The 17295-nt window shown below is 29.6% G+C and overlaps 2 protein-coding genes and 1 pseudogene across 2 annotated transcripts; 1 reads left to right on the top strand and 2 right to left on the bottom strand.

Annotated features, from left to right (window-relative positions):
- Window positions 1–6862: 6862 nt before the first annotated feature.
- On the bottom strand, window positions 6863–7487 carry LOC107883985. The gene is made up of 2 exons (XM_016805160.2): window positions 6974–7487; window positions 6863–6885 (listed from the first exon to the last, which is right to left on the bottom strand). Exons 1-2 carry the CDS (start codon window positions 7485–7487, stop codon window positions 6863–6865), a joined length of 537 nt encoding a protein of 178 aa, XP_016660649.2.
- Window positions 7488–8481: 994 nt separating this feature from the next.
- Window positions 8482–14317, top strand: LOC100165492 (proteasome subunit alpha type 6-like). Its single transcript, NM_001162192.1, is given in 7 exon segments — window positions 8482–8641; window positions 8711–8805; window positions 10785–10866; window positions 10940–11095; window positions 11171–11349; window positions 11437–11531; window positions 13891–14317. Coding segments are annotated over 7 exon segments (741 nt in total). The 5' UTR covers window positions 8482–8565; the 3' UTR covers window positions 13949–14317.
- LOC100162760 lies at window positions 14267–16518 on the bottom strand (annotated as a pseudogene).
- Window positions 16519–17295: the final 777 nt, after the last annotated feature.

Below are 17295 nucleotides of genomic sequence, written 5' to 3'. Positions count from 1 at the left end.
ATTTGAACTTAAAATTACTATAAAAATAAACTGTGCTTATGTATTTCTTAGAATTTTTGGTAACAGAATTGACTACTTACGTGGAATCTTGTTTTAAATTTTCAATCCTTAGATATAAAAGTTGAACATTTTATAAATTTTTAACTACAAAATAATTATTCAATTTTAAATCTGATAGATTTTGTCAAAATTTGAACTTCAAATGCTTATAAAAAAAAATGTGCCTATGTATTTTTAATATTTTTCAACTGCTATTGTAACAATATATCAGGAGACTTGTATTACATTTTCATGAATTTTTAACAAACAAATATCATTTTAAATATTTGACAATTATAGAAAAAACTAAAAAAAATTGAAAACTGTCCGTAAACAGCTTAAAAAGGGTCAAAATATTTTTATATTTTATGGTGTATAGGAAATGAAAATATGAACATTCAGTAAAATGTTCATGTATGTACAAAATAACAAAATCGCTACATAAGTAATCGAGTGAATATGAACATATGAAATATGAACATCAAACGCTCATAAAAATTTAATTTGATTAGCTTGTAGACATTTTTATTTTTTGGATAAATGTAGACAAACTTATGAAGAGTCTTGTATTACATTTCCAAATAGAACATTTTTTATGAATTTCAAACTAAAAATAAATTGCACATTTTACGTATTTTGTTGGTATTCGAACTTTAAATGATTCTAAAAAAAATTGTGACTGGACTTTTAAATTTTAATATTTAAAAATATCCAATCTTGTAAAAATATGAAATTCAAACACTCATAAAAATTTAATTTGATTTGTTTGAAGACATTTTTTTTTGATAAATGTAGACAAATTATGAATGATTTTGGATTATATTTTCAAATCTTAGATTTAAAAAGAAAATTTTTATGAATTTCTAACTCAAAATAATTTGCAAATTTACGTCATTTTTACGTATTTTGTCAATATTTTAACTTTACATGCTTATAAAAAAAAATTGTGACTGGATTTTTAATTTTTTTCATCTACCTTTGATACATATACTAGGAGCCTAGAAAAAAACTAAAAAAAATGGAAACTGAAAATGTCCGTAGAGCTCAAGATAAGTCAAAATATTTGGAAAATCTTATGGTGTATAGATAATGAAAATATAAACATTCAGTGAAATTTTCATGTTTACAATTTATAGTTTCCGAACACTATTTGGAGTTTTAAATATTTGCGAGTGCGCCGCTAGGTTCACTTTCCCATCGCACAAGATACTGTTCGAAGCAGTTCTACTGCCCCAAACGGTGGTGAAAGACACAAAAATAGAAATAATAAAATAAACATGGAAGAAAAATATATATACATCATTGTATAATCAATTGATTATGTATTAATACATTTATCGCTCCGCTCAGGATCTAAAATAATATAATTATTTAGTTGGAATCCATCATTGATTTAAGACTTAAGTATATAAGTACCCAAAGTACTTAATGATTTCACTTACATTTATTTAAAAATTTTGTTATTTGTTAGCGTTAACAAAATGGTGGTTATAATAATTAATTTGAAAAAAAAGTAACTGATTTTTAACTTAGTTACTAAGTTACTTTTATTTTCTAATTAAATTAACTTAACAGATTAAAAAAAAAAAATATATTTACTCGACCAGCCTTGGACTAAAATGTTTACATTCATCGCACTACTTAATCCAAAATGAAAAACTGTAAAAATGACTATCCAACAATTATAGCATAATAAAATACTAAATAATATTTACTTACCTTAATACAAATTGTAATGAGAGTCGGTCGATGCTTAATATAGACAGAAGAAAAAAAAAATTATAAAACAGTTTTATTAAAATGACGATATATTTATTTTGAATTTAGTGGGCTTGTAGATATTTATTTGAAAGGTATATACATTATACATAGAATGAATAATTTTAAACATATTGAGTTTATTATTAAATTAAAATATAAATGTTCAATGTTATTCAAATGAAAAAATGAAAATACTATTTTATCAATACACCAAGAAGATACTACAAAAGGTACAAATTCAGGTTCTGTACACAAATGGCTCGATTGGTTAAAACATTATTAAACATTTTATTTATTGGCATTTAACATTATTGGTTTTACAATAGTGTTTATTTATTTTTTTTTTTTTATATCCTGTATACAAAACTTCTACTTTCTAAAATTTCAGAAGGAGTGCTTCGATTTCAGTACTTTATCTTTTAGCAAATTGGATCGATATGGTACTAGAGGTCATTTTTTGATTTTCTCACTAGTTATTTAATGCCACAGGAAAAACCACCAAAAAATTGAGGAAGGGCCGAAATGCTAGTATAATACATATTATTATGATAGTTGATTATTGTGTCATCTTAATTGCATTTAGCTTATTTCAAATATTTTAAGCTCATAAATTAGCTACATTACCCAAATATTTTAAATATAAGTTACCAATTACAACAGGTATTTATATTTTGTAATTTGTACCTAAGTAGTATTTTTCTATAATAATAAATAGGATTTTGGTAAGTATAAAACAATTATAAATTAAAAAATATTTTATAATTAAAACAAAAAATAGATAAAACTATGTAATAAAAACATTATAATTGGGTAATTAAAACAAAAAATAGATTTAATAAAAACATTAAAATTGGGTACAACTTTATAGGGTTTAACATAGGTAAAAATTAGGTAATACTTCATAGATAATACAATTTAAAATAATTAAAATATAACAATTAATTAACTTGCCCGCCATTGCTATTTGTATAGGTTATGTACGTATTCTTTCAGTGAACTAGTTCAATTAAGTGAACGACGAAAGATGAACTATACATATTCGTTCAATTGAACGATGAACTATATACGTAGGACAGTTATATAATACGTATCGTTCAGTTTGTCTGTACAGTATATAATATATTATGGTACGACACAGGGGCGCCGTAGTTTTTAAAATGTGGTCGGGCAATTTTAAAACTTCCCGGCCTCAATATCTTAATTATTTAATATAGAGGTACCCTAAAATGCATTTATTCATAATCACGGTTTAAATATAGGTACTCATGCTTATTTTAAAGTTACGAAATAAATAAAATATCGCCGGACGGCCAAATTTTTTAAAAAAGAGGTCGGGCCACGGCCCGACGTCAGCATGGACTTCGGCGTCACTGGTACGACGTATAAATGTATTCGTTCAATGAACTAGTTCACCTAAGTGAGTGATAAATCCCATCTCTAATTTATAGTATGGGAAAATAGTAAAATTAAATATTTTAAAAGTACCTAAATCGCTGCTTAAAATCTAATATTATTTAATATATTATAGTAAAAAAAAATGTGGCTGATAAGAAATTTTAATAAGTAATATGGGAATATTGGTTACTTTTTTATTTACTTATATAAGTTTAGTTATTTACACCATATTTTATTTTTTTAGTTGAAAATGCCAAGAATCTTCAATTGGAGGTTATTGGCAATTATCATGCGGATGATTACGCCGGATGCCCCATTAGTAGATATGTGGCGAGGCGCACGAGTGAATTTGAGACAGTCCTTTACTCCTTTGTAAGTTTTAAGTCCATCACGTTCTTGGCTGGGATCGAATCCCCGAACAAAAGTCCGATGGAATAAAAGTCCAAAATTAAATAATTATTAAGTTAAGTCACTTAATATTTGCTTATAAATAAGGACTAAGGTCTAACGTCTAACCATATTATCACCCGTATGCATGGTCCGATACTTTAAGAGCACCTTAAATCACTTAGGTAATACTTAACTACGGGACACCCAAGTGATACGTAATTTTTGGTTGCACAGTTGAAATATAAGTAACCCGTAGTTAGATACTACTTAAATATTAAGGTATTACTTTAATGATTTACTAATAAAGTCAATGTTAAATATACGAAAGTATCCGGCAGGGATTTATCCTACCAGTGAGGAGGTCGATAATAAGTTAGTCGATACCTAGTAAGTCCATCACGTCCAGCTTTCGGGCCATAGACTATATCCCAAGGTGTATTGATATCAATCACAGATACCTATATAAACTATAAAGTATGTGATATCAAAGACGAATTTGACGTTGGCGGAAGTTGAAAATTGAAGTCGGCGGATGATGAGTTGAAGTTGACAGCGAAGTTGACGGAAGATGAACTTCGAGATAAGTTGATTGAAGATTTTTGAAATCGATGTGTACGACTGCACAACGAACAGCAGGTGCGTCTAGGCGAGAACTCGAACGGAGTACAATTCGCGTCAGACGAATAGACTATACGTCGCGAATCTTACCCACTCGTGATCCGCGTTCGTACTCTGTACTCACGCGATAAGTCTCGTTGCGGTGGCAAGTCGGGCCGTCGGTCGCAGGCGGAGACGTACGCGCTTTCCGATCAAACGGAACATAGTCGGTTGAACGGTCGCCGAGTACCGCGGGTCGTTGCGTAAAAGTCGGGCAGAGCGAGTACGTCGCGGTCGGTTATGGGGAGAGCGGATGGCGCAACGACGCAACGTGAGCTGACCCGGGGAGTCGAGGCACAGAATAGATGAAATTTATCTATTCTGTGGTCGAGGTGTTGAGCACAATCGTGCGCGCTCGGCCGAGTACCAGATCCGTGGTGTAGCTTGAAGCGCCGGAGTCGTCGTGTTGCCCGTCTGTGTGGGCTGTCGTCGTGTTCGGCGTGCGTGCTTGTTTATGAAGGTCACCAATGTGGCGTGCGAGTAGAATGTTGTGTTGTTATGACTACGCGTAGACTTCCTCGTGGCCAACATATTGCCTGTGTCACTCGAATGAGAGACGATTGCGAGGAAGAAGAGAATAGATATAACACATTGCATTTGAATAATTAAATTTGTTTAAAGTTTATCGAGTCGAAAGCGGTGAAGAGACATGATACATTTTATGAAGGGGGCTGCCGGTTGTGCTGCGGTAGTAACGACGGTGTAAGTTGTCTCCGAAGCCGAACAATGTCGAAGAAAGCGGAGAGCGACGTTTTATGTCGGTGCTGGTCGTCGGGGGACCAAAGAGGGCACGGGCGTTCGGGATCGGCGCGACGCCGCCCGGAGGATCAGAACTAGTGATCCAATCGCGAGCGGCACGTGTGCGTACGCCGAGTGTCGTTACTAATGCGACAATCTGTGCGGTGAGCGCTGAAATCGCGTTCTCCATTGAGTGAAGGCGATCAGGTTCATGCGACACACACGGCGGCTAGATCATGACCGGCGCTTGCATCCGCGAGTCGCGACCCGGTCAGCGCGTTCGGCCAGTGACTCCAGTGAACCGTCGAGGCCGGAAACGATGAGGTCGGCGGGAGTTTCTGTAGCCAAAACTCTTTTAACGTCGACTCACCGATTCCGTTTGGTAACGCGCTACGCATGTCGCGTTACATTTGTCGATGACGTCGGTCGCCCAAGGCTCCTTGTGGATGATCGAACGGAAACGGGTGGCTTGCGAGACATCGTACGCAGTAATAAGTCGACTTTTTACTGCGGAATATTGAACGTCGGCGCCAAGTAAATCTCCGATGGTGCGAACGCCATCATCTTCGTCAAGTGCAGCGAGCACGTGGTTTACGCGCGACAGATCGGACCCAACGCGTTGATTGTGGAAGATTGCTTCCGCGTGTGTAAACCACTGCTGCGGAGAGTGTCGCCAAAATCCGGGTATCGTACGGATGCGAATGCGTTTATGTCTTAACGGCATTACTGTTGAAACGTCGGTGGGCGCGAGAGGACGCGGTAAGCCGTCGGCGTTTGCGCTCATCTGTGTGGGGTTAGAGTTCGCACTCCCGTTCGGATTATCGGTATTCGCGTCGCCGAGAGCCCAAATATCTCCCAAATTGTGCATAACGCGAAATGACTGAACGGACGTGGAAGTCGGTCGATTCGTTGGGTTACCAATTTAAATGAGTACAACAAAGTTGTTGGCATATAACGGTTAGATATAATTATAGAATAAATCAGTCAATTTAATATAAAAAATAATAATGTACCATTTGAGGTTTGATTCGAGTATAAAATATAACGTGGTTTTATTACCATGTTTGGGGAAGCGCGATGCGTGTTTGACGACGTACATCCAAAAACAGAACTATAGATAAGTATAATGTAAGTATAAGTATAACAGAACGATTCCGTTGGTCGACAGCATAGACCTATAAATGAATGGACCGCGCATAGAGAGAGATACGTGAATCAAAGATATGTGCGAGAGAGAAAGCGCTATGTTAGAAATACCAAAGACGATATAAGCAAAAATATATTAAATATCTTTGAAATATTTTATTTTCGTGCCATTCATAGACCAGCTATATAAGATATATAATATATCTTTTATAGATCTATGGTGCCATTACATAATATTATTATTGAACTATTGAAGTCGTTCTATTTCTGTATACTTATATTATTTTGGGCAGTATTATCAATTAATCTGGTATGTCTGTGAAGATTTCAAGATTAAGGTAAGTAACTTACCTCTACTAAAATAATTATTATATTATATGCTATACATTAAATTATTATAATTTATATTATCACAAAAGTAAGTAAAAATGGCGCTTTATTGTTTAGTTATTAATAATAGTTTATTTAAAAATTAACATTTTATAAACTTAGTCAATATATTTTTGTAACAAATAACCAAATGTAACAACAAATTTATATTACATTAGTGACAGTTGTTTAAAAATAAAAATCAGTACAATAATATTTTAAAACTAAGTATTTCCTTTCAACCTTTTTTCACTGGTGTTTAAAGTGGATTAGTTTTGTAAATAACTTTCTTACTCTTTTGTCTATTTCATTCGAAGTTGTGTTAATATGATGGATTCTTATGGTTATAAATGTTTTAAGTATTAACCTAATCATCTGTATCAAATGGTTCTTGATCCATAAAGTGGTTTTGTTAAATTTAAAAAATATTTATCTATACATAACATTGATATTGATTTTAATACCAAACAATCAATACTTATGTGGTTAGATTTTTTGGAATATTCTCTGACTGTACGTTCTGCAATCTGACATATACTAACTACATCAGCGTTGGCCATTGTAAGACCACCTCTATTTTTTTTATTCAGTAATAGTGAATTTGTTTCATGTGATTTTATTTCTTTAGCACAAACTTCACATTGAATACACTTCAAAATGGATCTCACCACAAATCCAGCGATATATCCCACTACATCTTTAATATAATTGGAATTTTGGTATACTGTTAATAGTTCATCTTCATCTTCTACAATATGTTGAGTCCCAGCTGCACATAATAAATCAAGTACCACATCTTGGTCTTTGATTGGTGACTTTTTTTTTAAACTTGATATTTTAAGTATACTTGTACTATCTTGTGCAAGACAATTTGCACTTGTGCTTGATTTGATTTCAGGGTGTACTAGAAGTGCTTTATATGCAGCTTCAAACTGAGTTACTGTCGGATTATTATTGAAGCCTCCTTTTGCTCTTATAGCAGAAAATAACATCTCCACATGGTCTTGGCTGAACTTGTAGCTTAAAATAAATTTAAGATAACCACCATTAATCAGATCGTAAGTTAAATTTATTAAAGATTTAAGGCATAATATTAATCCTTCAAATCATGTCCTTCTATTTGATTGTAATAATAATTTTACAGTTACTACATTATTTGACTTTTTATCAAGACATTGTAATTTTTCTATGTACACTATTCCTTCATTCATGAATTGTATAATTGATTGTTTGTTGTTTTCATTAATAGGTTTGTTGTATGTGTTTTTACTTAAAAAATTCCTAGTATTCAGTACATCAAATATATTGTTCATTAAACGGAAAAATGTAACTGTTGCTTCTGCTCCTTGAAACTCTGGTAGCTTCAAATCATTCATACAATATTCAATCGCATCTGCAAAACTATTACTGAAGGTTTGTACAGCTAACCGGACACGCATTTTTTCTTTGGTATAATTGATATGTTGTGATATAATTTTTGTAGCTAAATGTAATCCTGTTTTATTTTGTATATTAACAAGTGCATTAAAATATGTCCATTTGATTTGCTGTCCTTCATTATCCAATAACAATCCCCAATCTCCTAGAGTATTTCTACATAATTTAAGCATGTGACAAGGTAGACGGTCTTTTATAGGTCTATGGTCGACAGTCGCGTACTCGTGTAAGGAGGTATATTACGCGCAGTATACATTAAACCAGAGGTACGAGTGTACGACACTCAGTGAATTGGTCGGATCGGATATGATTAAACTAGTGACGAGGGGGGCGCCCAGCAGGGTGATGCTCTGATACCGCGGATACACTGGTTATTGTTGTGGGACTCGATATGATAAAAATATAAAATACGGCCACTACCAACCATTAGATACTTGATGTTTGTCAACGTAACCAACATAAACAATAAGCAATAAACTTTTAATGATAAGATAATATTGAGGTTATGTTTCATAGCGAATAATATTTTGAAAATCATCCAAAACTAATAATATTTGATAATTGTAAATTGTTCATTGTTATTTAAACTTTAAAAAATAATTGTTTTTTTGCAATTAACAAATCAATTAGAAAATGTCTCGTGGAACTAGTGCCGGTTTTGACAGACACATAACTATATTTTCTCCAGAAGGAAGACTTTATCAAGTCGGTAAGTCAAAAGTTCAAATGAAAATATATTTGTATGATCAACCTAATAATTTTTATAATTTTCTTTTAGAGTATGCCATCAAAGCAATATTACAAGGTGGACTTACATCAGTGGCAATTAAAGGAGTTGATGTTGCAGTAGTAGCTACTCAGCGAAAAGTGCCAGTAAGTGAAATATTAAATTATATATTATTTAAATAAAATAATCAGTACTAAAATAAATTGTAAAAATCATTAAATTGTGTGCCTTTAGACGCCTAAGAAAATTTGTTTGATTATACCTAAGTATTTGCTTGCATTAATTTTTAGTGCTTTAAAATCTCTACAGGGATAGCGACTCCTGGTTTTTGATTCCCTTAACTATAGTCATGGGCAATAATATCGATAATTTGATACAATGTCAATATTGTTTTAAATATCAGGAACTAGTTTTACATTCAATTAGCTATGTAAAGTTAATTTTTGAATTAGTAATTATTAGTTTTAATAAATAATAAGTAGGTAATATTTAAAGTGTTTATTTTAAATAAGATATCGTACAATTGACGATATTGCTAAACAATATTAGAAAAATTGAAATGATATCGATACACAAAATTATATTGTTGCCCATCCCTACTTAATTGTAAATATATTAAATACAAAAAAGGTGGGTAAGTGGATGTTGCTCTGCTGTACAGTAGATTACAAGTGGGTCACTGTATAATGGATAGTATTAAATTTGAATTCAATGATATAATATCACTGTATAAGAAAAACGATTCTGAGCGAAGACGGTATGTCAGTCTAAGTATAAGGTATCTTATACACTTACCTACGGTATTAAAAAAAAATTGACCAATAATAGATATCTATGATAAATTCCAAATTAATCATATCACAATATCCATTAGGTACTTATAACCTGTTATACATCAACAACAAATTGTGGTACTATCATAGATATATAATAGTATACTTTAGAAGTTTCAACTACCCACGAATAATATTATACAATTGCAAAAAATAACTAAGTTATTCCAGGTTTTTTAATATGTTATTTCGTCCAAATTTGAGTTTAAAATGACTATAAAAATAAACTGTGCTTATGTATTTTTTAGATTTTTTGGTAACAGAATTGACTACTTACGTGGAATCTTGTTTTAAATTTTCAATCCTTAGATATAAAAGTTGAACGTTTTATAAATTTTTAACTACAAAATAATTATTCAATTTTAAATTTGATACATTTTGTCAAAATTCGATCTTTAAATGCTTATAAAAAAAAATTGTGCCTTTGGATTTTTAATTTTTTTCGTCTGCCTTTGAAACAATATAATAAGAACCTTCTATTAAATTTTCAAGCTTTTTTAACCAGCAGATAAATTTTTATTGATATTTATTGAAAAAAAAAAACCAAAAAAAAATGGAAACTGAAAATGTTTGTAAACAGCTCAAAATATTTGAAAAATGTTATGGTGTATAGAAAATACTAATATAAACATTCAGTCAAAATTGTATGTACCTGTGGTCATTTGTTATAGAGTTGTACCAAAAACCAAAATCGATTTTCTTGAAAACAGATTTTGCGTAAAAATTCCCGTTTTTCCTTAATTTTTCTTTTGTTTTTCAGTGCTTTTGAAAACTACTGTGAAATTTTTACTTTTGACCCCCCAAAGTACCAAGTAAATTCACTTTCCTATTAGAAAAAGTACTGTTGAAGAAAATCCAAGCACTTTTACTGTCCTAAAAGATGATGACAGACACAATAAAAAATAAAAAACACATCATTGTAAAATCAATATAATAATAATTCGTTCCACTCAGAATCTAAAATACTAATTATATAGTGACTGTTAGACATAGATATAAGTTAATAATTATAATTGTTTGTTTTTTTTTAAATAATGAATTCAAACTATTTAAATCTTAGTTTTCTAAATCTGCGTTCTACACTAAACTTTAGATTATGTGTACATAACTACCTACAAATATAATTTATGTTTTTATTCATGTTGGATATTCAGAACTATATTTAAACTAATATCATAAATATAATTAAATATATTAGTATTATTAATATAAATGTTGTAAAATGTTAACACATTATTTTTAGACCTAGAAACTTCTTCTTTACCAATATTTTATTCATTTTTTCTTTTCAGGATAAATTAATTGATCCTAAAACTGTAACTCATTTGTTCCGGATTACCAAAAACATTGGATGTGTTATGACTGGAATGACTGGTAAATGAGAGTTCTAATTGTGTATAATATTTTAACTTCAATTGATTAACTTGAATTAAAATTTTTTTTTTAGCTGATGGTCATTCTCAAGTGTATAGAGCTAGAGCTGAAGCATGTGAATATAAATACAAACATGGTTTTGAAATGCCTGTGGAAACATTGTGTAGTCGTATGGCTGATATTTCTCAAGTATACACACAAAATGCTGAAATGAGACCACTTGGATGCAGTAAGTAAAATTTAAAATAAATAGTAAATGTATGCAAACACTGTTTACTACTTAAATTATGTTTTTCATTTCAAGGTATGATATTAATTGGGACTGATGACAGAAAAGGACCTATGGTATACAAAACCGATCCTGCAGGATATTATTGTTCATTCCATGCTATTGCAGTTGGAACAAAACAAACAGAAGCTAATACTTATTTAGAAAAAAAATTGAAAAAAAAGAAGGAATACTCAAAAGATGAAGCTATTGAAGTATTAAAATTTTTCATCATTTACAATATAACTTTGTACATTTTGTTACATTTGTTTGACATTTTTTATTTTTTTAATACATTTTAGTTGGCCATATCATGTTTGTCAAACGTTTTAGCTGTTGATTTTAAACCTAGTGATATTGAAGTTGGTATTGTAACAACCGAGAACAAGCAATTTGAGTAAGTTTGATCCTAGATATAAAAATATGTGTGTATGATACCAGAAGTTATCAATACCACTTGGAATCAACATTATATTAGAATAAGTTTTTCTTTTTTTATAATAGATTACTTTGTGATATTTTATCAGTTTTCACTATTCAAATTGTGGAAAAACTAAAAACTAATCCCTTAAGTGAATTCAATTCTATAATTTATAGTTAAATTTATAAAAATCTAATTAATAGCATTTTGACGTGATATGAATTACTATGAGAAATCTCAAAATTTTATTTTTTATTATATCCCAACCAGATAAGATTATTTTCCATAATTTCATTTTATAATTTTCAATAGTTATTGAAATTTGGACTCATTTCATATTTTTTAAAAGATTATTGTACTTTTGTGTGTTGTTCTATCTAATAGCAAAGATATTTAACTTATCAACTGTTAAGTTAAGCATATTAACTAGACCTTGTAAGCAGAGGTGTTCTCATTCATTTTTTTGAGAGTATACTAAATTGCTAAGCGTTACATACCTATAACTTTGTAAAATTGTCTTGAAAGTATGCAGCGTATAATATGTAGTATACCCGACTGGTTGATCTTATTAAAAATTAATTATACCCATAATGTTGATCATGTGAGTAATCTTTATGTTCTTAAACACACCTTTATATGCTTTATATGCAAAGTAAAGTAATTATTACTTTATTAGCCATAAAGTGGTAGATCACCAAGTACTTAAAATTTATAATGTTGCTCACTTGTTAAAAAAGATTGGCGACTCTTGTCCTATGAGATCACCTCTGCTTATAAGGATTTTTATGACGTTTTAATATTGAAGTTATGATCATTTTAAAATTTAAATGTGCTCATTACTTATTTAAAAATCAAATACCACATTAAGCCTATGTGGATAATAAACTTACTTACCTTTATATTTTATAACAAGTCAATTCACTCTAATATTTAAAAAAAAATATATAAAATAGATTCTTCTAAACGTTTTATTTGCTAGTTATGCACTAGTTAGATAGTTACCATACGGCATGCGTATGCAACTTTTTTTTGAACAAAATATATATTTTGAGGTAATCCAATTTTTAATATCATAATAATATTAAAACAACATGTGTTGTTGTTTCCTTCTTACTTATTGCAAACATACCAAAATGTCCATTCAGCAGTTTCAATTTTATTTTGTTAGCTTAAATTAGAGTAAATTAACCAGTTATCCAATTGATAGGTAAGAACATTATCTGTGTTCTTTTGTTGGATTTTTATGATATTTTAATTTGTGAGTGAATTATGAGTATTTAAACTTATTAACCCGTCGTTGGTATCGCTATGCAAAGTCCTGCCATTGGCATTGAGTGAGCGCTGCGCTCACCTCATTGTTTTTCCATCATTATTTATTATATAATGAACATAAAATATTGAAACCAACAACAAATTATTAATAGTTTAATCTTTTACAAAAAATGTTCTTACAATTTTTCTTGATTATAAATTGTTAACCACTAAAAATGAATTTATAATTTTTTATACATAATTATATAATAATATAAATAATATAATCAATATCATTCATCTTCGCCCTAGTGGCTTGGAATATTTTGCTGATTATTATAAAGTACCCATATGAATGTTGTGTGCCCCTTAAATATAGGTTTTGAGTTTTTGAAAACGTATTGGGTTGACCTATTGAGTAAGTGCAACGCTCAATTTATGGATATTAACAACACTGTACGTTGATATCTAATCAAGAATTATTTATAAAATTATTATAGTTGTAAAAATATATTTAAACATGTGTGGATTGAAGGTATAAATAGTATCAGATGAATCAAGTAATAAATAAATAAGTGGATCCCAAAATACTAATGAGGTAAGCTCACATCGTGACCACTGACGGGTTAAGTATTTATATTCAAAAATTCTCAATTAAATTATGAATCATAACTTACTTAAAAATGAAAAATATTGTTAAAAATCAACATTACAACATAGATAATGTTCTTACCTTTAAATTTGTTAATAGGTAAATTATCCTTAATATTAAAGCTAACCCCACACAAATTGAAATTGTTGAGCTTACATTTTGGTATGTTATACATTAGTAAAACAGAACCAATACATACGGGTACAACTTGAATCATGTGGAGCATTGATAGCCATTTGATATATTTATTATTATTTTTGAAGGGGAGAATTAAAATTGTTTCTACGGTTTTATTAAAACTCCCAAGCATTTCATGGGAAAGTATTGAATAATATTAAAGGGGCTAGCCACCATTCCCCAATCACCAACAATTATCTGGAGTACACATTTTAATAAGTCATTTTTTTTTTTTTTTTTTTTTTTTTAACACAGGGTCTTAAGTGAACAAGAAATCGATCGTCATTTAACTCAAATTGCTCAAAGAGATTAAGCAAGTACATTAAAAAAAATCTGAAGGTATAATAATATTGTATTATTTGTCATGTTATACTTAAAAAAATAATTAATAATAAAATCAATAATTCATTATTTTGAATGGTGAATGTTTTCCTTTCCAATAGATTAATGTTTTTTTTTTATCCAATAAAAATATTTGTATATTTTATAATTATAAACGGCTTATATATTTTTATATACTGGCTTTATATAATCAACCAAACAATTATCTAGTGTATTTATAAAATTCAGCTATGATTGTTTGTGTGTTTTATTTTAGAACTATTAAAATAAAAACTTAAATAATCCACTACTCATAGTTTATACATATTTTTTTTTTTTTGAATAAAACAGTACTAAAACCTAGCCAAATTGCACCTAAATATTAAATCAGATTTTATTTGTTACATTAAGATTTATACAAGGTTTAAATACCTAATAACTTTTTAGCAGCATCAACTGTATTATTTATTTGAGACAATGCAGCAATTTCTAATAATTTGGTATATGACATTGGAACATTTGTACCGTCATTCTTATAAATATGGTGCATCTAAGTGATAGAACACCTCACCTGAAATAAATAACCATATTTTGTTCAAATTGATTCAAAAAAATATGAACATGAAAATAGTGGTTTTATATCTTACTCTCCATAATTTTAGCAGCTACCTATTACTGATCTAATACCAGCATTGTTCTATAGATATAACATGATTTGTTCGAATCACTGTTTGTATAACTGTATTAATATCAAGTGGTCTTAATGAACGTAAATTTATAATTTCTGTCTCAATTCCAACTGAAGATAATTATTTTGCTGCGTCCAAAGCCTCCAGTGGAGTTTGCCACAAATGTGATATGGGCACCTTTAAATAAAATTAAAACAAATAATATTAATTCTAACCTAAAAACATAATAATTTAAGTTTTACCCTTTCTTTCAATCTTAGCTTTTCCAATAGGTAGTAAAAAATCTTTGTCTAATACTTCATCTGTAATTGGATATTGATTACTATATAATAATTCATTTTCTAAACACACAACTGGATCTGGATTTTGGGTTGCTGCCTTTAACAATTCTCTAACGTCCTCAGAACTATATGGAAAGATAACCTAAAGTTACAAATTATAATATAATGTACAACTTTTTATAAATAATATTATGTATATTAGTATATATCCAGTTTCAAAGACACTGAATAATTAGTTATCTAGGCAAACATGCATTGATATTAATATATTAATTTACTTTTAAACCTGGATATAGACTGTACAAAGCTCCGAAACATTGAGAATGCTGAGCAGCCACACCAGCTTCTGCTCCATTTGGTCCTCTAAACATAATTAGTACATTTACCTAAAATTAGATTTTTTCAAATAAAATAAACTAATTCAAATTAGTATATAATACATTAATAAAGTATCAACCTACTATTGGTTTATATTTTTTGGCTTAGCATTAATTTAAAAATAAAAATAAAAATTTTAAAAAGCTATTCAGTTTTGTTGAGGCCTTATTTAGATAAAATTATATGTCAAACTCTCAACAGTGTTAACTTCTAAAATTTTTAGTTAGATGATTTTACATTAAGATGATTTAAAAAAACAATTTAGTTTTGGATGTGTCTTGTCTTTGTTGAGCTCGAGTCAAAGAAAGAAAGCAAACAGTGAAACCAAGCCCGGATGAAGGAGGTCATGGCCCCGGACCCACAATGGACAACAAACAATAGTGGGCCCTTGGAGCCAAATGAATCGTAGTTACGTTGTTTTTGTACGAAAGGATGTACAGTTGTCAGTTGAAGTCATGTACTCATATAACTTGACAATTGGCACTATCTAGGCGTTGAAATAACATAAAAGTGGGGAATATTAACGTTTTATAATAGTGTTTTGTTTTACAAATATAAGTACTGAAGACATATAATATTAATGTTATAATATCAAAATTGTTGTTGTATTTAAAATATATTTATTTGTGGGTCACCAATATTTTAAATATGTTTATGGGCTCCTAAAATATTTTGGCCCTCGGCCCAAAATTATCCTAATCCGGGCTTGGATGTTGCACCATATTAAAACAATAATAATATTTAGTAGTTTACTTATTACAAAATTATTAATTTTATTACCATATGCCAGCAGATATGTTAAAAGTTTTTGCAGCAGAATTAATAACATGGTCAATGGCTTGCAATGAAAAGTTGAATGTCATGAACTCACGCATTGGTCTTAAGCCAGCCTAAAAACAGTAAGATAGATGAATATGGAACTTTCCAATATAAAAGAATAATTTCTACATAAAGTAATGGATTTTTAAAGTTGTAAAAATTAATACTTAAATTAAATGTATTACCATTTGTACTCCAACAGCAGTTCCAGCACATCCAATTTCCGTAATATTTGGTGTATCAGTCACACGTTTTTCCCCATATTTTTTGTACAATCGCCTAGAAACTTTATAAGCACCATCATACATTGCTACTTCTTCACCTAAAATGAAAACCCTTTCATCGCGTTCCATTTCATCATCCATTGCTGAATTCAGTGCACCTCTAACAGTCATGTATACATAGAATTTAATACGGCAGATAATAAAATCAATTTTTATTAGTTATATTATAAACCATAGTTTACCTGTTCATTAGCAAACATTCGAGTTGTGTTTAATGATTTTTTAAGTATTTTACAGTATTCTGAAAAAGTCATATAATTTTACAAAATATGCTGCTAGATATACAACAGCTCCATTGGCATGGATTACATAAAGTTAGGTACTAATAAAAACAAAAGAAAAATTAAGAAAAAACGGGAATTTTTACGCAAAACCTGTTTTCGAGAAAATTGATTTTGGTTTTTGGTGTAACTTTAAAACAAATGACCGTAGATACATGACATTTTCACTGGTTGTTTATATTTCCATTTTCTCTACATGATAAAATTTTCAAAATATTTTGATTCGTTTTGAACTGTTTAGGAACGTTTTAAGTTTCCAATATTATTCTTTTTTTTTTTCTATGAATGTCAATAAAACGTTATTTGTTGAATAAAAATACTTGAAAATTTAATACAAGTCTCCTACTATATAGTTACAGTGATATTTGAAAAATATTAAAAATTCTTAGTCACAGTTTTTTTTTTAGCATTTAAAGTTCAAAAATTGACAAAATATGGAAAAATCACGAAAATTAGCAAATTATGTTTAGTTAAGAATTGGTAAAAATTTTTCTTTTTAAATCTAAGATTTGAAAATTTAATACAAGATTCCTCATAATATTGTCTATCTTTATCAAAAAAAAAATGTCTACAAAAAAGTCAAATTAAATTTTTATGAGCGTTTGAA

The sequence above is a fragment of the Acyrthosiphon pisum genome, chromosome A3, assembly GCF_005508785.2.
Source record: "Acyrthosiphon pisum isolate AL4f chromosome A3, pea_aphid_22Mar2018_4r6ur, whole genome shotgun sequence".
NCBI classification, from domain to species: domain Eukaryota; kingdom Metazoa; phylum Arthropoda; class Insecta; order Hemiptera; family Aphididae; genus Acyrthosiphon; species Acyrthosiphon pisum.
Note: the sequence above shows the minus strand (reverse complement) of the source record. Positions and strands in the feature narration are given on the sequence as shown.